At 55.1% G+C, this 26154-nt stretch overlaps 8 protein-coding genes across 8 annotated transcripts; 5 read left to right on the plus strand and 3 right to left on the minus strand.

Annotated features, from left to right (window-relative positions):
- Positions 1–903: 903 nt before the first annotated feature.
- On the minus strand, positions 904–2999 carry CDEST_00209 (Putative heavy metal-associated domain, HMA, heavy metal-associated domain superfamily). Its single transcript, XM_062916368.1, has 4 exons — positions 2660–2999; positions 2253–2382; positions 1847–1924; positions 904–1625 (listed from the first exon to the last, which is right to left on the minus strand). Exons 1-4 carry the CDS (start codon positions 2765–2767, stop codon positions 1081–1083), a joined length of 861 nt encoding a protein of 286 aa, XP_062772419.1. The 5' UTR covers positions 2768–2999; the 3' UTR covers positions 904–1080.
- A 268-nt stretch (positions 3000–3267) lies between these two features.
- CDEST_00210 (Putative large ribosomal subunit protein uL13) lies at positions 3268–4086 on the plus strand. The gene is made up of 2 exons (XM_062916369.1): positions 3268–3483; positions 3567–4086. Exons 1-2 carry the CDS (start codon positions 3463–3465, stop codon positions 4083–4085), a joined length of 540 nt encoding a protein of 179 aa, XP_062772420.1. The 5' UTR covers positions 3268–3462; the 3' UTR covers position 4086.
- Position 4087: 1 nt separating this feature from the next.
- Positions 4088–6097, minus strand: CDEST_00211 (Putative uricase). The gene has a single exon (XM_062916370.1). The coding sequence runs from the start codon at positions 5815–5817 to the stop codon at positions 4918–4920; it is 900 nt and encodes a 299-aa protein (XP_062772421.1). The 5' UTR covers positions 5818–6097; the 3' UTR covers positions 4088–4917.
- A 1691-nt stretch (positions 6098–7788) lies between these two features.
- On the plus strand, positions 7789–13272 carry CDEST_00212 (Putative HR1 rho-binding domain, rapamycin-insensitive companion of mTOR domain, Pianissimo family). The gene is made up of 3 exons (XM_062916371.1): positions 7789–9636; positions 9685–11140; positions 11192–13272. Exons 1-3 carry the CDS (start codon positions 8687–8689, stop codon positions 12923–12925), a joined length of 4140 nt encoding a protein of 1379 aa, XP_062772422.1. The 5' UTR covers positions 7789–8686; the 3' UTR covers positions 12926–13272.
- A 227-nt stretch (positions 13273–13499) lies between these two features.
- On the plus strand, positions 13500–16002 carry CDEST_00213 (Putative thiaminase-2/PQQC, pyridoxamine kinase/Phosphomethylpyrimidine kinase, thiaminase II). Its single transcript, XM_062916372.1, has 11 exons — positions 13500–13713; positions 13777–13958; positions 14012–14094; positions 14154–14538; positions 14587–14746; positions 14793–14943; positions 14992–15057; positions 15105–15213; positions 15263–15478; positions 15536–15615; positions 15665–16002. Exons 1-11 carry the CDS (start codon positions 13661–13663, stop codon positions 15701–15703), a joined length of 1524 nt encoding a protein of 507 aa, XP_062772423.1. The 5' UTR covers positions 13500–13660; the 3' UTR covers positions 15704–16002.
- A 441-nt stretch (positions 16003–16443) lies between these two features.
- On the plus strand, positions 16444–19697 carry CDEST_00214 (Putative ATP-dependent RNA helicase DEAD-box, Helicase superfamily 1/2, ATP-binding protein). The gene is made up of 7 exons (XM_062916373.1): positions 16444–16857; positions 17050–17165; positions 17220–18188; positions 18242–18349; positions 18792–18920; positions 18972–19133; positions 19191–19697. The coding sequence occupies exons 1-7, from the start codon at positions 16715–16717 to the stop codon at positions 19232–19234; spliced, it is 1671 nt and encodes a 556-aa protein (XP_062772424.1). The 5' UTR covers positions 16444–16714; the 3' UTR covers positions 19235–19697.
- A 1165-nt stretch (positions 19698–20862) lies between these two features.
- Positions 20863–23582, minus strand: CDEST_00215 (Putative A1 cistron-splicing factor, AAR2, AAR2 domain superfamily). The gene has a single exon (XM_062916374.1). It carries the CDS (start codon positions 23050–23052, stop codon positions 21514–21516), a length of 1539 nt encoding a protein of 512 aa, XP_062772425.1. The 5' UTR covers positions 23053–23582; the 3' UTR covers positions 20863–21513.
- Position 23583: 1 nt separating this feature from the next.
- CDEST_00216 (uncharacterized protein) lies at positions 23584–25006 on the plus strand. Its single transcript, XM_062916375.1, has 2 exons — positions 23584–24421; positions 24565–25006. The coding sequence occupies exons 1-2, from the start codon at positions 24226–24228 to the stop codon at positions 24930–24932; spliced, it is 564 nt and encodes a 187-aa protein (XP_062772426.1). The 5' UTR covers positions 23584–24225; the 3' UTR covers positions 24933–25006.
- Positions 25007–26154: the final 1148 nt, after the last annotated feature.

Here is a 26154-nt window from a genome sequence, read left to right on the forward strand (position 1 = left end):
ATACCACATTCGATATTAACCATAGCTAGTGTCAAACCTGGCCATCTTTTTTTCCCACTCCGTCGACTCCTTACACACGTTCCTCGACGTGTGTCGGTCACTTCCCATTCGTATCAGCCTCTTTCAGCAGTGCCAACTGCGTTCACTCCCTGGATAGTGGGCCTTGCAACGGGAAGGCGGTCCCGGCGCCCCTGTGATCCATGAAAATAAGGTAGCGCCTCTGGTCTTTGTTCGACCATACACGCGTATCCGTCTCATCTACCAACTGTCACCACGCTCCGCCCCTTTCCGGTCTTCGATCAGTGGGGGGAGTCCCTCAGAACTGTTGTCAGTGCTGCTTCTGACATGATCTGCATCAAGCCCGACGCTGGCGCTCCGTCTGCGAGCCCTGCTCCGGGCCCTCGGTTGCCGCCGCTTCCCACATTCTTTTGGAATATATCCTCCATTACCCCTGGCACCCCCGCTGTTACAGCACCTAGAGACGATCAGAATTTGGCAGTAAAGCCAGACTGAGACAAGCCTTGGAAAGCTTGGCATATGAAGGTTAACACAACGGGCTAGAGACAACAGATGGCGCCAGCAACCTTGCTAAAGACCCCAAAGCCCAGTACCGCGTCACGCTACTCCACGCCCGCAAATCTACTTATCCAACTGTCCAAGCTAGGGTTTCTGAACCTTATCCTTGGACAAACGCCAAGATACTCATTCGTTAAGACTCAGCCTCGCTGTCAAGCCCGCCCATGGTGTGGTTTCTGGGACGTCTCACACTACAATTGCATACACAACCACCCCTAGCATATCTGGCTTGTCGTTGTTCAAGGCCCTGGGAGCCCTGACTATTGACCCCGACCGGGCGTGATTGACGCTGTCCAAAGCCAACGTTCATCGCAAAAATCGTACGATGTTGTTTGCAGCGGCTGCCGCCTCCACGTGCTTCCGCTGGTGATCCTCTCCGAGCCTAATATTCGGCTTTATCAACCGAGCTTCTTGCAAGTAAAACACATTGAGAATCTTTGGTTGATTTCATGGTTCATTTCGTATATCATCTGAGGGGTTCCCACGGTGTACTCGGGATGAGACTTAGAGCATACCCTTATTGACTTCATCCTTCCTCTCCTCCCATAATGTCTTGCCGGTGCATGAGCAGACTGTCTTGTCGTTATCCCAAACGCCGGCACTCCTGGCAATCACGCCGACTACGGTGTCCAGGTCATTCTTCAATGACCCTGCAGACTCGTCTTGTCTCGAGACAACCATGGCATGGCCAATGACTTCCCAGATCTGAAAGGGCTTATCGAGGTACGCGCTGCCTCTGCCATCCTTGCCGATGTCAAAGACGCCCAAGAACCCTTTGGCGTTGGCGGCGTCACCTCCGCTGCCCCCCGACCAGACAGGGCCCGTCGATGACGCGCCTTCAGCCAGGTTACCGTATTCACGGATGGTCGCACGGTAGGAGCCGGGGGCCACGCCGCGTAGCGTCAGGTCGATTAGCGTTGTGGTAGGGGAAACCTGCACCATTCTAGCCAGGCCCCTGACCTCTCGGTCTGATTCTTCGTCCAACTTCGAAGATGCAGGTTGGGCACCATTGGTACGGTAAAAGGACTCAAGGATGCTGACAGCCGCGCCTAGTCGGTCGTGAGCAAGCTATTTGACGATGTCCGGTGTTCTAAAATGGGCTAGTCTGAATGCCACCCAGGTCTCGTCTGCCGACGCCAGTGCCGGCATGACAAGGCGAGGGATGGCTGATATCAGGAAACAACTCTCTGCCCGCCAAGGGTTACAAGAGATGCAGCGATAGCTTGGATGAAAACGCCAGGAGGTTAAGAAGAGGCTTCAGTTGACTTACTGTTTGATCCTCCCGAGCCTCGCAGGATAGCGTCCCTCCCCGTGGCTTGGATAGCGTCAACGATCGAGGATGGTGCGGCTGCGAAACGTCGCCAAGGGTGTCAGCAACTATCACTTCCCAAACGATGAAGCGCCAATCTTGAGCCTATCCGACCGTCCGACGACAGGTGAGGTAGCACTGGAGCTTAGCTGTGACAGCTATGTCGAAAGAAAAGGAAAATGTGGAACTCTCGAGAAACTATCAAAGACAAAGGGGGGAAGCTTGGGAAAGTCTCGAAGGGTACGGCCAAAAGGAACAAGAGGAAACATGGGGGGGGGGGGGGGGGGGGGGGGGGTGAACGACACAGACGAAGAAGACGAAGAACTCGAAAGAAAACCTTCAGAGTTTGCGGCAGAAGATGGCGTACCTGTGCCCTCGACAGAAAGCAATTGGTCCTCGAGGTTGGCCTCGACCTTAGTGATGCCCCCCAGCTTGTACAACGAGTCTGAAACGTCCTTGACGCAGCTGTCACATGTCATGGGGACGGCGAAAACGGTCTAGTCGGAGTTTTCGGACGTTTCATTAGCCATCACAGTTCTGAACGGCAACCTCCTTTGCTGTAGTGTACGGCCAGTAGTAAATATGCAAGCACACATACGCAAACCTCCGCCTCTTCTCCAGCGGGAGGGTACCATGAGGGGCGTTCGGCCAACCACATAAATGAATGAATGATAGGCAGCCCGAGGGGCAGGACCAGACTTGCGCGGGTGATGGGGGAACGGAAGGGAAGTGGAACGGATGAGGATAATTGAGAGCGAACACCCCTCAGCTCACCTGAAAAGGATATGACACGGTCATCGTGAATGGTCGTCTGCTTCGCCGCAGCGGGCTTCGTAACACGGAGCGATAGTTGTGGAGGAAGTCAGGTAGGCAATAGAGCATGCTCCGACCTTGGCTTCTTGAGATGACAGACCAAGGAACAAGTCAGAAGCGAGGTGGTTTTCGGGGGGGAAGATGGTTGTAAGTCCGTCACAGCCGAAGGTCGAGAAGATACTCCCGCCGAGGGCGAGCTGCGTCTGAGGAGGGGCGGAGCCAGATGCGCTTTTAATACGTCGGGTTGGTCTATCGTGGAGTACCTTCATTGATGACTTTGGGATAGTTGCTTTGAAATCGCATTACCACACACACACTCCCACACAATTGCCCCTCCTCGTAGCGGAGGGCGAGAGCGCAATCGCATTGCTTTCTGCTCGTCCACCCCACTACCAAGAAGACGCTCGGGCCAGTTGGTGCGCAGCTCGAAGAAAAAGGTACGTGATCGGAACCTGACCAGCTGTGGGCAAGCTGACTCACCATCGATAGGACTTATCTTATCGTAATCCAGTCACCTGACAATGCTCGTGCGCTTGTCTCCAAATTTTTGGGAACCTAGCTCAGGTCATCAATTGGGTTGAATGAATATCGATCGCCAAACGACGCCGGACCGCGTAGCCCTTTGACGACGAACGAGATTAAATCAAAGTTTCCGCCGCCGTCCATACCTGATTTACAGGCTCACCTCGATCGAACGAAATCACCCGCAATACACGGCAAGACGGAGAGTCGGCTGAGGCGGCCAGCCCAGAACATACTTCACGATGTCGCAAACCATTGGCCTGGTAAGCTCTCCTCTCACCCCCCTTTTTCCCAATTGAACCTCCTATACAAGTCGAGCCCGCTAACAACCTCATTTCCATTACAGACTCGCCTTTCCTACTCTCGGGTATGGCACCACGTCTCCGCCTCAGCCCCCCACGAGACCCTTTCGACCCAGCCGGGCGTCACGCCCCCGTCCCTCGGCCGCCTCGCCTCGCGCATCGCTGTGCTGCTGATGGGGAAGCACAAGCCGACCTGGGACCCCTCCACGGACTGCGGCGACTACGTCGTCGTAACGGACTGCGCGGCGCTGCACGTCACGGGCCGCAAGAAGTGGCAGAAGACGTACTACCGACACAACACCCGGCCCGGCTCCCTGCAGGCCGTCACCATGGACGTGCTGATGGCGAAGCACGGCGGCGCTGAGGTGCTGCGCAAGGCCGTCAGCGGCATGCTTCCCAAGAACAGGTTGCGCGCTCCTAGGCTGGCGAGGCTGAAGGCGTTTGAGGGTGAGGCCCACCCGTACAAGAAGAACGTCATCCGGTTCGGCGACGTTCCCGTCGGGCAGCACGGGTGGGAGGAGCAGGTCAAGGCGATCCGGGAGGCGGATTCGGAGAGGATATGAGAGAGGTGGTGGTGGCAGTTGGGCTAGCGTGGTTCGAACGGGGAGAGGGCAAAGGGTTATGGGCTCGGTGAGTGAATGGAGCGGCCGTCTGTTCGGCGTGTACACTCTGTATGAATAAGGGCATCTCAAATGGAAGTCTAATCGTTCTCAAATTTTGGATGGCGGCGCTTTCTGCGGCTCTGCGGAGAGAGTCGGCTGCAGTTGGTTTGTTCCGATTTCATCACGAGACCACTCGAGAGGCGAGCTGCTGCTCCCGGACTTCGTCGTTGGGCCTAAACAATGGCAAGACTCTCGGCCGCATGTACTAGAGTCTCGCAGAACGTTGTCGATTGGCGTGGGCTTCGCCCCAAAGTGTATATCATGGTGGCCTGGGCCCCATTTAACCCCCCACATGTGAGCATCAATCAATGGCTGAGATGGGCAGAGCGCGGTATAGTAGGGCGAGAAAGGGGACCGCCCGTACAGTATGTACCCTGCAAACTCATTTTGCTTGTATCCTCTTGAGAGATGCAATCCGGGATATTTGCAGCCGACTCACCAAGGCATTTCTTGCCTGACGACTTCTAGGTTGTTGGATGCGGTTCGTGGAGTATATATAAGGCAAGTACACACGAAGAACATTGGGCCTGACCACCGTTTTACTGAGGATATACAGATTTGTGATTTCATTTCCGATATGATGCTCTAGATTCATTGCTCATTACTGCTATAAAAAAAACAACCGGCCGAGTCTAGCCAGGGCATGGACGCCAGGATAAATGCAGATGCTAATTCCCTTGAAAATCATCTTGTCCTCTCTTTCACACGCTCTCTCAGAGGCTACAGCCGCACCTCACAACTTGGCCGTCTCGGGCTTGCGCCCGACCTCGCACTTGATGAGACCGTTGGGCCCGGACTGTGGGGCGTAGACCTCTGCGTCCTTGCCCGTGTTCTTGAGCCCCTTGTGCCAGCTGAGGTCGACCTCAAAGTAGTGTTTGTTGGGCAGGGAGTAGGTGGCGGTCAGGACCTCGGGGACGGCGGCGAGGATCTGCTCGCACATCTTGTACATTGTGTTCTGCACGCTGGCGCTCTCATCCTCGGCAAAGGTCTTCATAGTGATGTCGCGGGCGGCCTGCCACGCCGGGTCGAAGCGGGGCACGGCGGCCCTCACGGCGGCAAGGTCCGAAAACTTCCAGGTCCAGCCGGCGTCGACGTCGGTGGAGAGGATGCGGTCCCAGGTCTCAGGGAGGGTGGTGTACTCGTCGCGGACAAAACCGTGGAAGGCGGAGCCGGTGGACTTGAGGACGGTGAGCTTCTGGATGGCGCTGGCGAGAGCGATGCCTTCATGGCGAGAGACGCGAGCCTCGACATTGCGAGTCTCCTCGCCGTCGCGGAAGAAGGAGTGAGGGTGCGGCTTGCCGTCGATGGTCATGCGGGTCCAGCGGTGCTGGACGATCTTGATGTTGGCAGTGTGGATGTGGGCGTAGGTGTCGAGGAAGTGGGCGCCGAGGATGGAGGCGAAGAGCTCAGGAGGGTTGACGGGGTTCTCCTTGGCCTTGATGTAAATGGTGTTCTTGATGGAATCAGTGGCGACAACGACGCTGTTGTCGGCGGCTGTGTACGACGTGTCGATGTCGCCCTCGAGCAGGCAGCAGACGGTCATTTCAGTGACGGTCTGGGTGGCGCCGTCGCGCTCGACCTTGTAGACGCGGACATTGTCCTTGCCGTAGCGGGCGGAGGCGAGGTAAGACATTGTGAATAAGAGTGTTGGTGAGAAGTGGGTGAGACAGAAAGATGATTGTCACGAGTTGACGATGGTGATGGTGATGATGATGATGTTGTTGTCACGGCAGATGATGAGATAGATAACGAGAATGAAACCACTGTGAGGGCTTTGGGGTAGCGATGACGAGGGCTGTGGTGATTGGACAATGAGACAGAGGACAAGAGCAAGAGCAAGAGTCAAGAGCGGAGGCGATGCTCGAGAGGGGAGGCAAAGTGTTTATATATCAATCGGTTTCAGGGGAGGACGGCTGAGGTTTCTCAGTCTCCGTTTAGCTTCGTTGAACGTCACCCGCCAACACGCGAGATACGGAAATCCAGAGATAGCGTAGTCGCGTCTTGAGTCGGCATATTTGCTCTGCTTCTACGGGGTGCTATTGCATACCTACCTAAGGGCCAAAGGCGTGCGGCGGTCCAATAGCACTGGCCGAGCTGATCCGATCGCTGGATAGGGTCCGGCAGCCGTGGGGTAAGATGGTCTTATGGGTGACTAGTGGATCCCCCGGAGCCCGCCGATGCCCTTTGGTGAGCTGGGCAGGCAGGTCGCCGCATGCAGCCGCTCTCTGGACGGCTCTTTGCGGCCCCCGGCAGGCAACGAGCAATGGGCGGTACCAATTTTTCTTCTTCTCTTTTCGTCGCTGGATGACTGAAGCAAACGCCTTCAGGGTTGTTTTTTTTGGTAGGCTCGGTGTTTTTTCAAGGTCATGTAGGGGGGTGTCTATGAACCTCAATGGCCGGCTCCGAACACCACATCACACCCTCTGTAAGCTTGCCCCGTCGGTTGATGACCCAATGTACCTAGCAAAAGCACATCATTTCTTGTCAAGCCCACCTCGTGCAAGACATCGCCTGCAAATCTCTGCCGCCGTTCTCCGGCCTGATGTTAGGTTGAAGTGAAGTGAGAAGAGGTGAGGTCCACACCGGGGCCACCGCCATCTCGGGGCTGTGGATGTAGACCCAAGGGCCGAAGAAGCAAATCCCGTACGTGACCCTGACGGAAACGGTTTTGTTCAGTGTAGCAACCGTCGAAATGCAACCGATCCCTCGATCCTCGGCTCTAAGTCTTGGGGCGGAGACGCTCGAGTCTGGCCAGAAGATGCATGGTGGACGTCGCCGAGGCATCGAACAACTGTGGACGGGGGAGCCGGCCGTGTTTCAGCATTGGCGGTGGAAGTGACGCTGTGGCGCGAGCAGCTTCAGACGGCAAGGGCTTTCCTCGGGAGCAGGAGGAGGAGGGTAGCCTATGATTATCGGTAATCGGCGCGCCGCTCCCGTCTCTTTTACATTTCTCCATCTACAAAAGCGAGTTTCCTTTGCTTGGGCTTCTGGACATTGAGATACTGTTATCCTGAATTTCTGAGTATATGGCGAACGAGCGCCTTTCTTACTATCTATAGTGAACAGACAAGCGGGTGCACAATCTACAGTATAGATAGGTGCGGTCCCGAAGTTGCCTGATGGTTTCATTACAGAGGTTTGGTATCTGCATCTTATCAATAAGAATTAAGAAATATGTACACTTTCAGCGAGCGTGCCACTATCAATGACAACCACTTCAGCTCATGGACGCGTTCCCATTGATTCCCTGGTGGGCCCTCCCACTATCCGAGCCAGACACCGCAAGGCAAGGTGCGCGCACCAGGAGCAAGAGAGCATGGCCCGTGCTTTCTGCGAAGTGGGTGAAGCGAGCAAAAGCGGGGCGGTTTGAGTATCTTGGGCACGAGCGAACAGAAGCCAGAGAAGCCCTGCAATAAATCGCGACAAGTTCTACTGTAGCATTGGGGTGGGTTAGATATCTACCCAGTAGGAAAAGACAAATCGGTAAATTGAGTGCATGCATAGGTCCGATTGCAATAAATCCAACACCACGACTTGGTCTTGACGTCGACGTACAAAGTGAAGTACCCCATCAGTAGGTACGATGCCTCTTCGCTGACAGTCTGTCTGACACTACTACTACCTATGCCTGCCTGCCTTGGGTTGGACCTCGCAACGTCGGCCTTCTGACACTGCACCACCAACTCAACAAGCGACCCCTGACCACCCACACCAGACATCAATACCATTGGAGCAGCACCGTTGGCGCGACCATACACCCATACACGCGCAACGCACCACGGCAGCGGCAGAGGCACATGTACCTCCACTACTCCTGATCACTAAAGCTGGCAGCGCGGAGCAGAGCCAGCAGGTTTGGGGCCCAGCGACCAAGCGCCACGGGCCATCAACCGTGAACTGTGAACTGGCAGCCACGCCGAGCCATCGCACAACGTCCGAGTCCTTGACGACGCCATACTTCATTATTCTTTACGAGCAGTTGAATCCCATACCTCCTCATCCCCATTCAGCTTCGGGTACCGTTGGTTGTCTTGAAACGACCTGCCGCAACTGGCAATTGCGGAACAAACCCCACGATTGACACACATATCCTCAGCATTGAATCCCCATCGCATCTCCACCCGGACTGACTGACGACTTGCCCTTGTCTTGGCTTGGCTCTGCAGGTGGCCGTCCGACTTCAACTATCTGCGCCCAACAGCCTGCGACCCGACTATTCACCCGATCGATAACTGTCTACAATTGCATTTTCACGGTCTCCGACGACTGCGCTCACATCAAATCCCACGTTGGTACATCCGTCACGAAAGAACCCATATTGATCGGCGGCCGTCCCTTACTCCGCGCGAACGACGAATTCGACGTATTCGACGAATCATCCCCCTTCCTAGATAGAACAACAACCACACATATCAAGCAGTCTTGCGATAACAGTCGCCCGAATGCAACGACCTACGGAGAAGCCCCGGAAAAAGGTGGTATCATAGAGAGGTTTCACCGTCATGCTGGGCGCCTCCAGCCAGTCTCAAAAGGCACTGTCGCCTCAGCAGTCTGCGTCGAGCGTCAACACCCTCAACCCACGACCGAGTTTCGAGCGCGAAGCGAGCGCGGGCGGCCTCCAGCCGCCCTCTGCCTCTGCCAATGCATCGAGAAGCCTGGGCGCCTCAGGCGTCAGCTTCGGCCCGCGAGGCTCCTCGCTCAACCCCTCCATCGCGCCCGGGAGCTTCAGTTCTGAGCTGCGCAGCCAGATGATGCCATCTCGATCTGGCTCCCGGGGCGATATCTACAGCATCGATAAGGTCGACGAGGAAGATTCCGCCACGGCTGCCGAGCAGACACTTGCAGCTCTCAGAGAACAGCTGAATCGTGAGATGAAGATCAAGGATGGCAGTGAAAACATGTTGGAAGCTTTGAATGCGAAGAAAGCGAAGCAGACAAAGGAGCAAAGGGCCAAGGTCGAAGCCGAGCTCAACGCGTCCAATCAGCGGATCAAGATTCTGCGGCAGAAGATTGCAGACGCTTCGAGGTTCAAGCCGACGCCGACGACTCCAACGAGACAGAGGACCAACGATGCGCTGTATTCTTCCGCCAACAATGGACTGCGCTCTCCGCCCAGTGCCTCTCGCAGTGGTGCTGGGTCCGACAACGAGGAGGCGGCCGAGCAGTCGCCTACCTTTCTTCTAGCCGAGTTGCTCCAGGCCCTAGAGCAGGAGGGTATGCCTCCGGAATACTATGTCAGCCGAGGCAACAGCCTAGTCGACTTGTTTAGACGACACCCCACCCTCAAGTATGACCTGGTGTGGTCTGTCTTTGGTCTGCGTATGCAGGTCATGCTCCTCAGCGAGGCCAGAGAAGTAGTAGCCGCTGGCTACCGCATGATACGATATGCCATCTCAGATGTGGGCTCCCTAAAAAAGATCCGCAGTTTGAATACTGACATCATTGTTGTGACGTAAGTAGGAAGCTCAGCTTCTTTGGGGACCTGGCTGACATAAAGCAGATCTTTGATCAAAGACCGCAAGGCTGATCTGGAGCGCGAGCAGGCTCTGAAGTTTGTCAGAGCCTTCTTGGATGTAAAAGATGGAGTTAAAGAATTGTCACGCGCCGTGGTTCGAACTGTGGCTGCTGTTGCTGAGCAGGCTGAAGACCGCCTGCGGTCCATCTGCCTGGAGACGCTTGCTGAGATCATGCTTCGTGATCCTGCCCTAGCAGTCGCATCCGGTGGCCTGGCACCACTCTCTGAGGCCTTGATCGAAGGTACCTACAAGTCGCCAGAGTCTCTCACAACATCCTACATGCATGTTTTGGACAGTCCGCAGAAGCGGGTTTACCTGCGCTCTGGTTATGATCTGGAGGTCCTCTTCACAGCGTTCACAGACATTGTCTTGGCCAACGAGACTTTGTTGAAACAAAATGCCAAGGCCATCACCAAGATTCTCAAGAGCTGGCCTGGTCTGATGATACTGACAATGCACGAATCCCGCGCTCTCAAGTCGCTACTGACCAGCATGGTACTTCCCCAGCCCACCATCCGAGAAACCGTCATCGATCTCGTTTACCTACTCCTTCGGATCAAATCTCCTTCATGGGCTTCCTCTTTTCTTGCTGGCCGCCGTTTGACGACGTACGGACGGGTTGCTAGCCTCAAGTCCATCCCGAACCAGACTTCATCAGCGACGGCGTCCCCCATGGAAGAAGATAGCGGAGAGCAGAACTTCATGGACCACTACACCGCCCTTCTTCTGGCAACATTCGTCAAGGCCGGTCTTCTGGAAAATCTCCTCCAGGTCGCACGGACCAGCGAGCCGCAGCTGTCAAGGAAGACATGCCTCCTTATCGGAGAGGTGCTGAAGCTGTCAAGCAGGCTCCTTCCCTCATCATGGAGCAACGATCTCCCTCTGCTTCCAGAATTGTTCGCCGCCGCCACCCAGTTCAAAGACGACAACCGATTCATTGCCTCCGGTATAGTTTATCAGATTAGCTCGGTGAGCAGGACGCTGTACAGGAGCTCGCCGTCTGTTGCCACAGCTGGAACCCTGCCGTCTAATGACAGCATGGGCAACCTCGCGGACATGCATCGCAAGAGCAACGCCGGGACTGTGGTTCAAGAGGGCGCAATCCGACAGCTCCTGGTTGAGTCTAACGTCTTGAACAGCTCCAACTATTTGAAGTGGAACTGGGACGTCATTTCCAGAATAATCGAAGGGCCGCTTCAAGATGGAAAGCGGTTGGACGAGGTCAACAGAGTGTCCAAATTCATGAACAGGATCATGAGCTTCTACCGGCCTTTTAAGCACAGGTTCTCTGATCTCTCGAGCAACAAAAACACGCAAAAGTACGTCAGGGTAGGATGTGCTTTGATGCATACTCTCCTGCAGTCCCACGAGGGTGTCGACTACCTGCAGGATCATAAGATGTTGCGGCAGATAGCCGAGTGTCTGGCTCAATGCGACCCGGTAAGCGTCACGCTACTTACATTCCGTGCATAAAACTGACATCCTTCGCAGAGCAGCGGGCTGACGTCGACGGACCCTATGTTCTCTCCTGGTCGCCTGCAAAGCACGCTTTGCGCTGGCTACTTCCCCATGCTCGGCGTCCTCAGCGGTGACCCCAGGGGCTTGGAGCTTCTGCAGCGTTGGAGAATGTTCAACATGATGTATCACATCCTCGGCCACAAGCAGCGCCCCGACCTGATCAAGCTGCTGCTCTCCAACTTCGACTACAGCATCCCAGGCCACCCGCGGGTGCTTATAGAGCAAGCATTGACGTCTGGTACGCGAGAGATTCGCATCACGGCGACGAACGCTCTGCGAAAGTATGCGACTCGGCCTTTCGATGCGTCACAATCTTCCCACGGCAAGGTTGACTGGAAGTGGGCAATCGAAAAGCTGTGTGACCAGCTGTACGACCCCGAGGTAGAGGTCTGCCGCACTGCGGTCAAGATCCTCGAGAAGGCATGCAACAAGAAGGCATACCTGGAATACGTTGTCCAGTGCCGCCCAACAATGGACCACTTGGGAGAAATCGGCGCTCCTCTCCTCCTGCGGTTCCTGTCTTCTTCCATCGGCTACCACTACCTCGATGGCGTCGATTATATCAGCAACGAAATGGACGACTGGTTCCTCGGCCGGAACGACTCGTACGTCGGAGTGATCGAGACCAGCTTGGCCAAGGCGTTCCTCGAGAATCCGGAGGAGCATCAGAACCGCATGAACATGGTGGATGAGGCTCAAGCGGAGGCGGAGCCAGAGAACCACATTCCGCCGCACTTCTATCGCGAGCTCGCACGCACCCAAGAAGGCTGCAAGCTACTGAGCGACAAGGGACACTTTGCCGAGTTTGCCAGCACCATCAAAGAGTATGGGATGCAGTCGGAAGATCCAGAGCTCTTGTTGAAAGTCAAGGCGTCAATGTGGGCCGTTGGTAATGTCGGATCGATGGAGCTCGGTGCCCCTTTTATCGAATCGTGCGACGTTGTGGAGGACATTGTGAAGATCGCCGAAGAGCACGAGGTCATGAGTCTGCGCGGCACCGCTTTCTTCGTGCTTGGACTGATCTCTAGATCCGCTCACGGCCTGGAGATCCTTTCAGAGTGCGGATGGGACGCAAATCTTTCGCCCAGGGGAGAGTCCTTGGGATTCTGCATCCCTAACAACCTGTCCAGGTTCTTCTCGTTCAAGCCCTGGGATCACGCCATCGCCTCCAAGATCACGTTGCCAGACTCGCAAAAGACGTTTCTGACTCCGCCGCCAGCCACGGTAGCGCGTCCGCCTTTGGAGAAGGAAGAGCTGCCGGCCTTCACCAACGAACTAGCCACCAACCAACGAATTCTCGATCTTGTCGTTGACCTCGGTAACATGGTGTTGTACAAACGCGCCATGGGCGAGCTGATGCAGATCAGGCAGCATAAGGTGCCGGGTTTCAGATGCCCAAAGATGTTCAAGCGCGTCATGACGATGCTCGAATACAACCACTACCGTTTACCTATCAGACGAATGGTACTAGAGATGTTCGACAAGAGCGTCCTCCGGCGGATTGTCTTTGGCGAAGACAGCGACAGTGGGTCTGATGAGGACGAGGACGACGGAGTCAATGAGTCATCGTCTGGCGACGAGAACCGAACAGAGAGGCAGAGGAGCATTTCGGATCCTTCAGAGCTAGGAAAGGATATCCCGACGAGGGCGGAGCGGTCGAACAGCCAAAGCTCGGCAGATACGGAGAGCTCGGCGGAGACGGCGTAAGGCTCCGTCGACTCGTTACATCGGCACAATTTTCTCAGACAACTTGGCATGTGCGACGAAAGCAGACGGGTAGATTTTGAGATGCGCCAGACATCATGATGAGGCGTTTTGCTTTTGGCTTTTCTTGTACTATATCTCGGGACTTTGGGGATGGATATGTCTGGTCGGGCAAACCATTCGAGGCCTTGCCCAGGAAGAAGAATTTCAGTCATGACTTGCTGTTTGAGCGAGCAATGGATATGATGGAGGCGGGTTGGCTGTCTGCATTTCGATTCCCAGGGAGTAGGGTGTGCCGGCAGGGTAGGTAGGCAGTTTCAAAAGTGGCTTCTTCTTCATTTGAAGACTACAGTGTTGAAGTCCGCGGGCTTGTGATGTAATGGCTATGTGCCAATGCCAATGTCAAGCGCGAGAGATTCCTTGCGTGATGCGGCTGCCCACTATCTGAACGTTTTTGGTCACTGGACCGTTGAGAGGTGCGCGTACCCGTACATCCATCGGAGGGGGGTATTGTAAAATCTTGGACCCGCCCCCACCTTGAGTGACATCCACGAACCACGGCCGCTCCAACGTTAACCGCCATCCTCCGTCCCGTCCCAGTCGGAAAGGTGTTCTCGGCAACCTGCAGTAACACCTGTACGACGAATCGGACCGTTGTTTGGAGTCTCTTTGTATCCTTCACAGACCGACACAGATAACGTTCACTCTGGTCGATTACGACTGGTACTAGCACTCAGTATGGTCCAGGGACGGGTTCTCGTTATTGCCGGCTCTGACAGCTCGGGGGGAGCGTGAGTAACTCCATCCCATCACGTCAATTTGAAGGTCCAAAACTGAAATGAGACAATCTATAGCGGTCTAGAGGCAGACCAGAAGGTGATCGCGGCTCACGGCTGCTATGCCATGACCGCCACGACGGCCCTGACGGCACAGGACACTACCGGCGTGCACGACATTCACCATGTGCCACAGGAGTTCTTGGTTAAGCAGATTGACGCCTGCGTCGGCGACATTGGTGTCGATGTTGTCAAAACCGGTGGGCTGAGTGCATGCCGATGGGAGGGGTTCTCGGGAACTGACTGGGTCTAGGTATGCTGGCTTCTCCTACAACGATAGGTACCGTTGTCGAGGCTCTCAAAAGGCACAAAATCCCCAGGGTGGTCGTAGACCCGGTATGCGCTGCCTTCTTTTCCATCAGTTTTGGGGAGGGTTCGCCTTACAGTAACAACAGGTCATGATCGCAACTAGCGGTGCGGAGCTTCTTCCCCGCGAAGCCGTCGCCGAGCTGCTGGAGGGTCTCCTAAGGCTCACCACCGTCCTCACGCCCAACATCCCCGAGGCGAAGCTCATTCTTGAAGACTCGGGTTACAAGTCCATCGAAGTGAAGAACGTCAGGGACCTCGACGAGATGGCAAGGTCCGTCCAGGCGCTTGGTCCCGAGTGGGTGCTCGTCAAGGGCGGGCATGCGCCGTTTAAGGCAGACTTCACTGTGGCTGAGACGGAGGAGGAGAAGGCTGTTGTTGTTGACGTGCTCTACGGACAAGGAGAGTTCTTGCATATCCAGAGCCCTTATCAGAGTTCCACGAACACGCATGGAACAGGCTGCTCGCTCGCTTGTGAGTAAAGCCGTTTCGTTGGGAGTGGAAAATACTGACACATGGTAGCTGCCATCGCGTCGAACCTCGCCAAAGGTCTTAGTGTACCTGAAGCAGCTAGGTCAGCTTGTCGATACATCGAGGCTGCGATCAAAACCGCTCCAGGCTTTGGCAAGGGACATGGACCGTTGAACCACTTCCATTCGGTTCAGACACTTCCATTTGCGCCGTACGACCTCCGATCCTCTAGGAAGACCGATACTGACTAGCAACAGGGGACGGTTCATTGAGTATATGCTCGCACGACCCGATGTCAAAGACGTGTGGAAAACGTTTGTTTACCACCCCTTCGTCATGGCCATGGGCGATGGCACGCTGCCTATGGATTCCTTCAAAAAATACCTCATCCAAGACTACCTCTACCTCGTATGTCTCTGGTCATTTGGCCAAGATCTTTTGCTGACATGTTCAAAGGTCCATTTTGCCAGAGCTAATGCCCTGGCGTCGTACAAGGCCAAGAACATTGCGGATATTGCAGCTGTGGGTACTATATGTCGCCGTGATGGGATATACATTGACCTCGCCAGGGCGCTACCATCGTCAGTCACATCACTCGTGAGATGAGCTTGCACATCGACTACTGCAAAGATTTCGGCATCACCGTGCCTGAGATTGAGGCAACCGAAGAGCATCAAGGTCAGTCGTCTGCTGGCCGGTTTCAAGTTCGTCGTCTAACGAAGCATAGCCTGCACGGCGTACACACGTTACGTTCTCGACGTCGGAATGAGCGAGGACTGGATCGCCCTGCAAATGGCGCTGGCCCCTTGTCTTCTCGGATACGGCGCCGTGGCCAAGCAGCTTCACGGCGACGCCAAGACCAAACGCGACGACAACACGTACTGGAAGTGGATAGAGAACTACGTTGCTGATGACTACGTTGGGGCCGTCAAGACCGGATCAGGTGCGTGGTGCTTTGGCGGCGATTTGACGAAGCGCAGAGTTGCTGACCAGAGGACAGAGTTGATCGAGAGGCATGCCGTCTTACAGTCCCCGTCGAGTATCGAGCGGCTGGTCAAGATTTTCATTCATGGAACCAAGGTATGGCGCCCGTCCCACAACCCTCGGGCATTTAATGACTGTGACGCAGATGGAAATTGGTTTCTGGGAGATGTTTCCTTCCCGATGAGAAATCCCCTGCCGGGCTATTGCTTGATGGGATGCAACAGAGTACATGAAAAAGACAGGCCTTCCAACAAAGGCAGTAGACAAAGAAAACCCAACTAGGAACGTCTGCAACCATACTTCCAGCATGCATGACTGGCTTGGAACATGGCCAACACATCCGATTGTCGTCATCCTGGCGCTCAAACAGCCACAAACACGAAACTCACACACTGTAGTAGATCAACACCTATATAATTTGTCCAAGAAGGGGATTGGAAGGAGAACAAGAAGAAGAAGATAGTAAAAATCTAACAGTGTAGTGCAGAAGATTCCCATGTCGTTTGATGCATTGTGCCGTGCTTCATTTTCTTTGACAGTTCGGGTGTACATGCTGCTGTCCCATTTTTGACAGAGGCTGGGTGAGAACTGCATGAGAAAGAGATACCCTGCCAGCGGAGGCTCATCCGAGAACCAACCGAATTCCAATCATTCAGTGGTATCCGCAGTTCAAATGCAAAATCTGAGAAGGGTTTTCTGGAAAGCAGAAAGCTGGAGACCCCCAGTGAGAAAGACCCGAGAGTCAAGAACCTTGTTGCAGAATTGGCGGAGGTGCCTTATCGCGAGTCATACCCACTATCTTATCCGGTCGATGATAGAGAAGGAGCGGGTCCACGTGCATAGAGTACGTATCTTTTTCGCCTTAGCAGGGTCCTATAGCAGCCTCTGCCTCGAAAAGTTTTGGCAGGCAAGAAAAAAATTCACCCCGGACCGCCTTCCCTCGCGCTCCCCAAAACCTTCCGTCCTCCTGTTCTTTCTTCCCCGTTCCCTCGTCCGCATCCCTCTCTTCTCCATCTCACAAACTCCCATCCGCATCTCAACGCAACAACAGTCTTCTTTTTCGGTTCACTCCAGAAAAGGACCTCAACCCTGCGTTTCTCTCCCCACGGTCTTTCTATCCTCCTTTTGACACTTCGCTTACGCGAAGATCAACAACTGCCCTCAGACACTTGCACACTCTCTTCACCTAGCAAACATGTCCTACGGCGGCGGATACGGCGGCGGCGGTCGCGGCGGCGGTGGCGGCTACGGAGGAGGTGGTGGTGGCTACGGCGGTGGTCGCGATCGCAGTGACAGAGGTGGTCGCGATGGCGGCTACGGCGGTGGTGGTTTCAACGGGTAAGCATTTCATTCCATTCCCGAACATTGTCGGTCGGGTTCGCAAGGCTTCTACGGCCTTGGCGCCACGCCCTCCGCTGGTGCCTGCGACGAACCCGCAATGTCGCGTCTCGACATTAACGTGACTTGGGACCGCGGCATCGACGGTTGCAAACCATTTTTCTTCATACAGAGAACCAACTAACAGTCCAGTGACAGCAACGGCTACGGTGGTGGCGGTGGTGGTTACGGTGGTGGTGGTTACGGCGGCGGCGGCGGCGGCGACCGCATGAACAACCTTGGCGCCGGTCTTCGCACGCAAGAATGGGGTCAGTATTCCATGTCCATGCTGCATCAAAACAAACAAGCTAACGATCAAACAGACATCAACACGATGCCCAAGTTCGAGAAGTCTTTCTATAAGGAGCACGATGAGGTCGCCAACCGCAGCCCCGAGGATGTCGAGGCCTTCCGCCGCAAGCACCAGATTGCCATTGCTGGCAGCGATGTTCCCAAGCCTGTCGAGACCTTCGACGAGGCTGGATTCCCCAGATATGTCATGGACGAGGTCAAGGCCCAGGGCTTCCCCGCTCCCACCGCCATTCAATCCCAGGGTTGGCCTATGGCTCTTTCCGGTCGCGACGTCGTCGGTATTGCCGAGACTGGTTCCGGAAAGACGCTTACCTACTGCCTTCCCGCCATCGTTCACATCAACGCCCAGCCCCTCTTGGCCCCCGGCGATGGTCCCATCGTCCTGATCCTTGCTCCCACCCGTGAGCTTGCGGTCCAGATTCAGCAGGAGATTTCCAAGTTCGGCAAGTCTTCCCGCATTCGCAACACTTGTGTCTACGGTGGTGTCCCCAAGGGCCCCCAGATCCGCGACCTCTCCCGCGGTGTCGAGGTCTGCATTGCAACTCCCGGACGTCTCATCGACATGCTCGAGGCTGGCAAGACCAACTTGCGTAGAGTCACCTACCTGGTTCTCGACGAGGCTGATCGCATGTTGGATATGGGTTTCGAGCCCCAAATTCGCAAGATTATCGGCCAGATTCGCCCCGACCGTCAGACCCTCATGTGGTCCGCCACTTGGCCCAAGGAGGTCCGCGCCCTTGCCTCCGACTTCCTCACCGACTTCATCCAGGTCAACATCGGCTCCATGGAGCTGGCTGCCAACCACCGCATCACCCAGGTTGTCGAGGTGGTCAACGAGAGTGAGAAGCGTGATCGCATGATCAAACACCTCGAGAAGATGATGGACAACAAGGAGAACAAGGTTCTCATCTTCGTCGGCACCAAGCGTGTTGCCGACGAGATCACTCGCTTCCTTCGCCAGGATGGATGGCCCGCGCTTTGTATGTCATTTCCACTCTCAGCTTTGTTTGGATACACTAACAGGTTCTTCCAGCCATCCACGGTGACAAGCAGCAGAACGAGCGTGACTGGGTTCTGGACCAGTTCAAGACGGGCAAGAGCCCTATCATGGTCGCTACCGACGTCGCGTCGCGTGGTATTGGTGAGTATCACATCCCCCCAACCTACATGGCAACTTCCAGCAGCCTCGTGCTGTGCTTTACTCTTATGTCTAGGGGCTCTCTTGATTGCGCACTCTTGCCTGATGCATTCGTGTTTCCTTGGTTCTCTCTGCTCCTGCGTGGAGTCTTGGTCTGGTGTGTAGCCGTTGGCTCGCTATACTCGCTGTTCCACTCTTGTGCCTCCCATATGCCAATGGTACAAGCGTGGATGTGGCATATCTTGATTCGTTCAAGTTGTCCCCAAGATTCCCCAAGCCCGAGGACCCGGTACATTGAACTTTCCAGGATGGCATTTGACGCAGACGGACTGCCCTGTCTTCGACGGAGTGAAAGACGGCCCGATATGATTACCAAACATACCTGGTTCCATGCTGGAACGTTGCTATACCCACCGTGAGGCGTTATGCTAACCCATTCATCAAGATGTTCGCAACATTACTCACGTGCTGAACTACGACTACCCCAACAACTCGGAGGACTACATCCACCGTATCGGCCGTACCGGTCGTGCTGGTGCCTTGGGTACCGCCGTTACCTTCTTCACCACTGACAGTGAGTTCTCCCGTCTTCCACCTTTCGTTTCTTGACGCTAACTTTTTGCAGACTCCAAGCAGGCTCGCGACCTCGTCAACGTCCTCAGGGAAGCCAAGCAGGAGATCGATCCTCGTCTTGCTGAGATGACCCGCTATGGCGGCGGTGGTGGTGGTGGTCGCTACGGCGGCTGGGGCCGTGGCCGCGGTGGTGGCCGTGGCGGTGGCGGTGGTCGTACGTTCTTCTTCCCAAAGTCTTAGTGGTGTTTACGCTGACGGACTCCCCTTGCAGACAATTCTAACAACGCCCCCCTAGGTGGTGCCCGACGCTGGTAAGAACCTTGCCTATTGGTTTATTCCAACGGCTCGGTAATTCATCATCATGCGGCGGCAACTTGCGCAATTCATCATGCAACATCGGCGTTCACGTAGACGGGAGGGTTTAGATTCGAGGTACACGGGGATACCGTGCCTATGGCCCCTTCAGTCTGGTATTTTCCCCACGACTTTTTTCCTTTATCGTGTTTCTGTATTTGCCCATATCGGTTTTGGGACTGTGTGCGATATCATCTTTCAGGCATGGCCAAACGTGGATCAGGTTGAACAAAAGTTTAAGAGGCAACGAGTACGACACGACGAACGGTGTCGGGGATAGCATTAGAGACCTTCGTTGGGTCCAGTTACTTGCTCGACAGGTGAAGACGGCATTTGATAGATGACTGTGTATACCAGGCACTGGCCCTGTCGAGGGTGTCGGTAGTAATAGGTCAACCATTCTACGATGCAACACTTGTGTTTGAGGTCTGGATGATTCCATGACACGTATATTGCTTGAGTGCGATCTTAACATTCAACTTTGGCGCTCTAATGACGGATGTGATTTCTTACGGCCTGCAGTTGCCTCAAAGTCCGATATCCCACATCGTGCTTCTTGCATCTTTTCGCATCGTCACGTCTCATATGTTAAGTGTGTTGGCGTCTAGACTTGTGCGATGTATCTGATCGGGAACATCCTCTGATGCTATGGCTCGAGAGTCTCGCCGCTGGAGCAAGGAGATAGGCAGGTGAATAACGTTGGCGCTGTTTTGGAGCACAGCTATAGATCGATCCTCTTGACATCTGCTTAGATTGGAAGAGGTTATGGGCCCTCAGGTGTGTGTACGTCTCTTGGCATGGGTGTTGTTTCCCCCATTGCACACAATCTGCTCAACTGGTCCTCCATGTCCCATCGTCGTTTTAATGCCATTACTCGTCTCCGAGTCCGCGCTGTTACCAGGGCAAATTGCGAAGCAGACAGCAAGTAACCGGGACCTCGTCAGGCCATCGAGCTCGATGCCGGTGGGTTGCGCCCTATCTCTCTCTCCCCTCCATTTGGTTCTCCCTGCCCCTCTTGCCAAACTCGCCCCCCCCCCCCCCCCCCCCCCCAATTCCACCAAAAGACCAATGTATGGGAGCGGGGCTTGATCTCCCTGGCTTCCCCGATTCCCAGAGACGACGGCGTTGCTGCCGTTTCCTTCCGGCAGACCGGAACGGCTTTCGGCTTGGAAACTCGGAGGGGCCTCTCTTACCTGGCAGAACACAGCGAGGCTGGCTGCGAGAGGGCGGCTGCCGGGATGCTGCGGTCTCGGCGGCTTTCCGACTGCCCCTTTCCTCAAGTGCGTATGGGGTCAGTGATGAGTGAGTCGACGATCGCCCTTCCCTTGTCCCGTGCGTCACTCTCAGCCTGCCGACAACCCAAGCCATACTTGCAGCCAGGGCGAGTGAGGCGCACTGCCCTTTTTGCTGTCTGTGCAAGGCAGCGCAACGATACGAAGGGAGGTGAGGACTTGTTTGAGAGGCTTGGTGAGCTGTACGCTACCTAATCTACCTGCCTGCCTCTTGCGCTTCTCCCTGAGCAATGGCCTGACCTTGGGGTAGAGGAGAAGGAGATCAAGGGGCTGGGTTTCACACAAAGCCATCAGTAGGGTCCAAGAAACGACGTCGTCTCTAATCGGGGGCATGTGCTGGGTGAAGGACGAGGAGCTCTTGAAGGAACCACCATCCTTGCTGAACCCAAGTGCCAAAGCCGGACCCAAATAGCAAAAGTGAGCAGGTTGACGGACCTCAAAGGATATGATGCCTATTCAAGTTTTCGTTCATACAGAGTACAGCCTCCCAGTCCAGCAAAGCCATGTGCACACCCCACGTTGTCCCTCCCGCGCCAGCCTTACCAGACAGAGCCTTTGGAAATTTGAGCCCAACCATTCAACTCTGAACAAAAGCCAAGACAGAAAAGGGAACACGGCCAGACCAGTCAATTCCCAAGAAGCCAAGAAAAGACCTGCAACTCCCCGCTAGAAAATCCCACATGCTCATAACAATACTGAATGCCCATGCCCTTATGCCCAATGCCAGTTTTCTTAGAAATCAACCTGCATCAGAGTTGAGTTGCGAGACTTGGGTCGTACCATGTCTATAATTGACGTCCTCCGAGAAGAGAAACGGCGCGGCCTCACTCCAACTGGAGGCAGAGGTGTCAAGAAAGGATCGCTAATATCGATGCTGCTTCTGGCACACGGCTGTGAGAACCGACGACGCTTTTCCTTTGCTTCCAACCAGCGCCTGACCCCGGAGCCCTAATCCCACGAGACAAGATCCTTCTGCTTTCCGCTCTCATCCAGCTCGACCACCGTGGCGGCAAACTCGCCACGCTCATCTTCAGCTTCGAGGTCGTCCATCTCGAGCTCAACCTCCTCACCGTCCTCAAGCATCGTCTTGCCCTTTCGAAGATAGTCGCTTCTGATGTCCCATCCAAACTTCCAGACCCACGTCTCGAGCTCAGAAAAGGCCTGGCCAACGGCAGCCTGCTCGGGAGTGGCCAGTGAGTTGAGTGTCAGGAGCACTTCGTTGAGGCGTCGCTTGTAGAGGATGAGGGCCATGCGGAGATCACGAGGGTATGACGGACCGTAGTCGAGCACGGAGCCATCAAGGTAGCGTTCGTTGTACACAAGCTGGGCTGTGATTGTCTGCAGGAGGGAGCGGGCCAATTCGGGTCGCCGGAGGGGCAGGGTGTAGGCCTTCAGGACGACCGAAACCAGCATGTGCCACCACTGCTGGATGCAGGCTTCATTACCAAGATGCATGCCGACGATGAAAGCAAACTGCAGCTCCCCAACGATGTCGTCGTCACTGATAGCCGTGGACATCAAATAAGCCGTCGCATCGACTGCCTGCTCGGTGCGTGCGGCGCCGACACTTTCCGCATCGTACGTTTTTGCGCCCTGGCTGAAGGTAAATTTCAACTCTGTGCTTGCGACAACACTGGGTATCCTTTTCTCGAGCTCGACCTCGGCGGGAAGCATTAGGGCGCCCCTCACACGGTCCGACGTGTGCACAGCCCAGTCGCCGGCCTTGCGGGCGGTAATTCTGCTCAGAAGTGGGGCCGAGATGGCGTTCGTGAGCTGTTGCCAGATGTTGGTGTTCCTTGCGAACTCGGGCTCGGGGCTCGAGGAACCTGAGGCCACCGACTTGACGGTGGCATTGAGGGCGCGGAACTGATAAGGTGCCAGCTTGGGATAGATGTCTTGGATCTTATCCTTTTGGAAGCGGGCCTCGACTTGGCTAGCTGGCTCGCCGACAACCTCGTTGAATTTGTCCCATTGCATGACGTGGATTTTTTCTGTGGCCGAGCTGATGACCCAGAAGCCGCATCGCGTTGTGCTGGCCTCCGTCTCCGACACCCAGAAGAAGTGCGGACCGGGAGGGATGTCTCTGACGCCGACAAACTCGCGGGCGGTGAAGGAGACGGAGTCGTAGCCCACAGTGAAATGAGCAGGCAGGTCCATGATCAGTACGATGTCTCCGCCGCCCAGGGAGTGGCCATGCTGGGGCAACGGCTGCCGGGTCGCGATATCATCCTGAGAGTCGATGGGACCCAGAGGCGGGGGTTCGTCGTCGTCGTTGGGGGCTGTGTTTGGGTTCATGGCGACTTCTTGCGACAGAGACGAGTCGGCGGGTTGGTGAACGTGCAGGGAGCCGAGTGGATGGGCGCCGGTGACGCGGATGGATTTGCAAGATAAAGCCGTGGTGGAGACGGACGAGTCGGACTTTGGCAGGCCCGAGTTTTTGAGGAGGGCGGGCCGGATGGGGGCGTCGATGGAGGCGCCGGAGGTCATGGTTTTCCTTGGGAGGGGTTTTTCTCCCTCCTTGTTGAAAGAGGATGAAAAGTTGCCCCACCGTCGTCCGAAGTTCAGACTTGGCCGGAAAATAGAAGAAGCGAGGGGAATATGCAGACCAAGTCTGATGGGGTATGTATCAATCAGGTCGTAACAGAATACGGTCGCGAGGCAAAGTCTTGACGATGATTCTGATGAGAAAGAAAAATAGGTTGCGAAAAGAAGGCGGCGAAGTGAGGTTTGATGATGTGCGAGTGAGCAGAGGTTTGCGAATGGGAGAACTCAAGGAAACCACGAACGACGCGCGACGACAGACAGGCTCGATGTTGCCTGGCAAGCTCTGAAGTGGCCTCAGGCTGGTTTCTGTGAGAGAATATATGTCAATAGCTGAAGGGTGTGTAAACAAGGGAACGGGAGAATGGTTCGAGCAGCAGGAAGGTTGTTGTAGCTGGAGGTCCAAGAACAGCGGAAGGAAGGAGAGTGGAAGATCGTGGAATGCGACCCTGCAAAGGCAGCAACCAAGATTTATGATTGCCTGGCTGGCCCGGCCCTCCTCGCTCCTTCCTTCCTTTCCTTCTCATCCATCCATCTCTTCCTTCCCCTCGCACCGGCCGGAGGATGGAATATCCTCCGGCCACCAATCCGCCCCTGCCCCTTTTGTTCATTCCATGCATCTCCCCCCCTCTTATTCGCTCTAGATCGTTTCCATTCGAGACAATGTGGAAGCAGCAGCAGCAGCAGCGACAACGACAACAACAACAAGGAGGAAGACAACAGCACGCATTCTTTAGCCGCTGCGACCGACCATGTCCCAGGCTGGCGAGACGCCTGCATACGACTGCAGACTACGTCATGTGTAACCTTTGGTAAGATTAGGCGTGGCAGAGGAGGGGCATAGGATGCAGCAGCATGGGGTAACTGGGTGTGGTACGACTAAGGTAGGTAGGGAGACAGTGGAATGCAAGGCAGTCAGTCGCCCGAGAGACTCAGGCGGTTCGGGCGCTGAAGCAGCACCTTTTGCAGCAGCTAGCGCAAAGGTGATAACGACGACGATGGTGATAAGTGGAGCGGCGTTCGACGGTACCGTTCCAGACGGCCAGGACCAGCTCTGAAAAGACGTCTTGTCTGATGAACATCACCCACTCATACTGGTGTCCCAAAAAGAGGTAGTGGATGATGACAGTAAATATCAATAAGTATATATTCGACGACTGTGGAACATGCTCAGCTAGCCCAGACGTTGGTTTATTAAAGCCCATGAGCTCACGCTTGGTCGTGGCTTACATCCAAAACAAAGCACCCAGCCAGCCCACAGTCCGATTGGCCGTCCGTCCTCCGTCTTGTGTCAAGCCCCCTTCCGTTCCGTCCCGTCCGTCTCAAGTCAACGAGCAGTTTGCAAAACCGTTCCCCGCCCCGCCCCGAGCGATAACCTCGTTTCCCACGCTTCCGCAACGGAACTCGGGATCTCAACACCACACAAGCCCCCCCCCCCCCCCCCCCCCCCTCTCTCAGTCCCTGACGTTACAGTTGGGGGCCAAAAGCCTAAGCTCATCCGTACACGTGTACAGATGTGGTTTAAACACATCCAACTAACACGAGCGCTAGTATCATCGGCACCAAGGATTAAGGAAATAAGAAGAGAAGCCTTCCAACCTTCCACACCCCCGGCATGCAAACCCCCCGGTCCCTCCCCTGCCCGTCCCCGTTCTTCTAGAGGGTTCATGTCAGCCTCCACAACAAATGGAAGATCAAGGGACCGGCCTAACTCCTCTTATTCTCAAAAACCTATGTCGCTTAGGGCCACAGCTGCCAAGGTCACCTACCCAGCAGAGTATAGCAACCTCAATCATAAAAGGGGGACAAAGGGAAAGGGGGAATAAGACAGATTAAGAGACGACAAACTTGACTCGACAAGACAAGACAATTGATACGTTAAATAGATCTTAAATCACCCCGCCTTTCCCCTACTGTAAAAAACTACCAAGGTAGCAAGCGGCAAGGAGTGGTGGGAAACCACCTCAACCCCGACGACTCGGTTGCACTAAGCACGGAAATCTTAAAAACTGAAAGCCGTTAAGCAGCTGCGGGACGGTACACAGGAACGCATTCCACTCACACATACACACATACATTTTCTCTCTCCTTCTTCCCCTCTCCCCATTCTTCTCCCTGGTTGCGTATACACCTCACACATGGTTTCGCGACCGGTATACCGGAACTCCAAAGTAAAAAAGCATAAAAAGAATAGCTACAACCCATGTTTTGACCTCAACTGACAACCCCCCCTCCCACCGACCGCCCGCCTTCTTCGGGCGCCAAACTTCAATACATGGGAAAGCAAACACACTTACACAGAAGACCTTGCCACGTCCGTACCACCGCACATATGACTGTAGGACTCGCCGCGCCCTTGAAGTTGTGTCTCCACGGGGGACGACACGATCGCCGGTCTCATTGGCCCGCATCGATAATGGGATGAACTACAAACCGCTCCCCAGTTCGTGTGCATGTAATTGCAGCCCCCCTTCCACTCCCAACTCGTTGCCTCTCTTCATCGTCCTAAACTCTGTGTGTCCAAAGTTCAACGTTCCTAGGGCCTGTCGAGATACCTACCCACCACTAGTTGGATCACGCCCACCCGCCGCCAGAGGAGGTCCACCGACACAAAGCCACTCATTCCATCAGACAAACCCTCTCTCCACCACCGGCCAACTCGACTCGGCCGTCTCTGTCGACTTACACCTCGTCGCTTCCCAAACAAACCAAATGAAACATTAGAACACACCAGTGAACTTCACACCAATTGTCAACAAACATGAGCTTGGGGGCATATTTGGCTTGCTCATCCGGGCATGTCACGATGTCCATCTGCAGCAGCCCGCACCTTAGGCAACACAAACGTCTCCCTCCGACCAACACAGAAACACATACAGAAATACACCACAATGCATACATCCACATCTCTTGTCCATCCCTTCGCACCTTACACACACACATCCGCACACACTGCTAATGTTGGTCCCGTAGCGTCAGTTACACAAAGATCGTTTCTCTCCGACAGATGCCTGCCTGTCTGCCTGCCAGGATATCCACCATCGCCTC

The sequence above is a fragment of the Colletotrichum destructivum genome, chromosome 1 (genome assembly GCF_034447905.1).
Source record: "Colletotrichum destructivum chromosome 1, complete sequence".
Classification (NCBI taxonomy): domain Eukaryota; kingdom Fungi; phylum Ascomycota; class Sordariomycetes; order Glomerellales; family Glomerellaceae; genus Colletotrichum; species Colletotrichum destructivum.

Bases quoted from the DNA above. Each gene is read 5' to 3' on its own strand.
- CDEST_00212 (XM_062916371.1), top strand. From the start codon at position 8,687: ATGCTGGGCGCCTCCAGCCAGTCTCAAAAGGCACTGTCGCCTCAGCAG. The intron at 9,637-9,684 runs GTAAGTAGGAAG...GACATAAAGCAG, and splicing joins ACTGACATCATTGTTGTGAC to ATCTTTGATCAAAGACCGCA. The intron at 11,141-11,191 runs GTAAGCGTCACG...CATCCTTCGCAG, and splicing joins GTCTGGCTCAATGCGACCCG to AGCAGCGGGCTGACGTCGAC.
- CDEST_00209 (XM_062916368.1), bottom strand. From the start codon at position 2,767: ATGCTCTATTGCCTACCTGACTTCCTCCACAACTATCGCTCCGTGTTA. The intron at 2,383-2,659 runs GTGAGCTGAGGG...AACTCCGACTAG, and splicing joins CCGTGTCATATCCTTTTCAG to ACCGTTTTCGCCGTCCCCAT. The intron at 1,925-2,252 runs GTACGCCATCTT...GACGTTTCGCAG, and splicing joins GCTTTCTGTCGAGGGCACAG to CCGCACCATCCTCGATCGTT.
- CDEST_00211 (XM_062916370.1), bottom strand. From the start codon at position 5,817: ATGTCTTACCTCGCCTCCGCCCGCTACGGCAAGGACAATGTCCGCGTC.
- CDEST_00216 (XM_062916375.1), top strand. From the start codon at position 24,226: ATGATGACAGTAAATATCAATAAGTATATATTCGACGACTGTGGAACA. The intron at 24,422-24,564 runs GTCCGTCTCAAG...CCCCTCTCTCAG, and splicing joins GCCCCCTTCCGTTCCGTCCC to TCCCTGACGTTACAGTTGGG.
- CDEST_00210 (XM_062916369.1), top strand. From the start codon at position 3,463: ATGTCGCAAACCATTGGCCTG. The intron at 3,484-3,566 runs GTAAGCTCTCCT...TTTCCATTACAG, and splicing joins TGTCGCAAACCATTGGCCTG to ACTCGCCTTTCCTACTCTCG.
- CDEST_00213 (XM_062916372.1), top strand. From the start codon at position 13,661: ATGGTCCAGGGACGGGTTCTCGTTATTGCCGGCTCTGACAGCTCGGGG. The intron at 14,539-14,586 runs GTGAGTAAAGCC...GACACATGGTAG, and splicing joins AACAGGCTGCTCGCTCGCTT to CTGCCATCGCGTCGAACCTC. The intron at 15,214-15,262 runs GTCAGTCGTCTG...AACGAAGCATAG, and splicing joins GGCAACCGAAGAGCATCAAG to CCTGCACGGCGTACACACGT.
- CDEST_00214 (XM_062916373.1), top strand. From the start codon at position 16,715: ATGTCCTACGGCGGCGGATACGGCGGCGGCGGTCGCGGCGGCGGTGGC. The intron at 16,858-17,049 runs GTAAGCATTTCA...CTAACAGTCCAG, and splicing joins GGCGGTGGTGGTTTCAACGG to TGACAGCAACGGCTACGGTG. The intron at 18,189-18,241 runs GTATGTCATTTC...AGGTTCTTCCAG, and splicing joins GGATGGATGGCCCGCGCTTT to CCATCCACGGTGACAAGCAG.
- CDEST_00215 (XM_062916374.1), bottom strand. From the start codon at position 23,052: ATGACCTCCGGCGCCTCCATCGACGCCCCCATCCGGCCCGCCCTCCTC.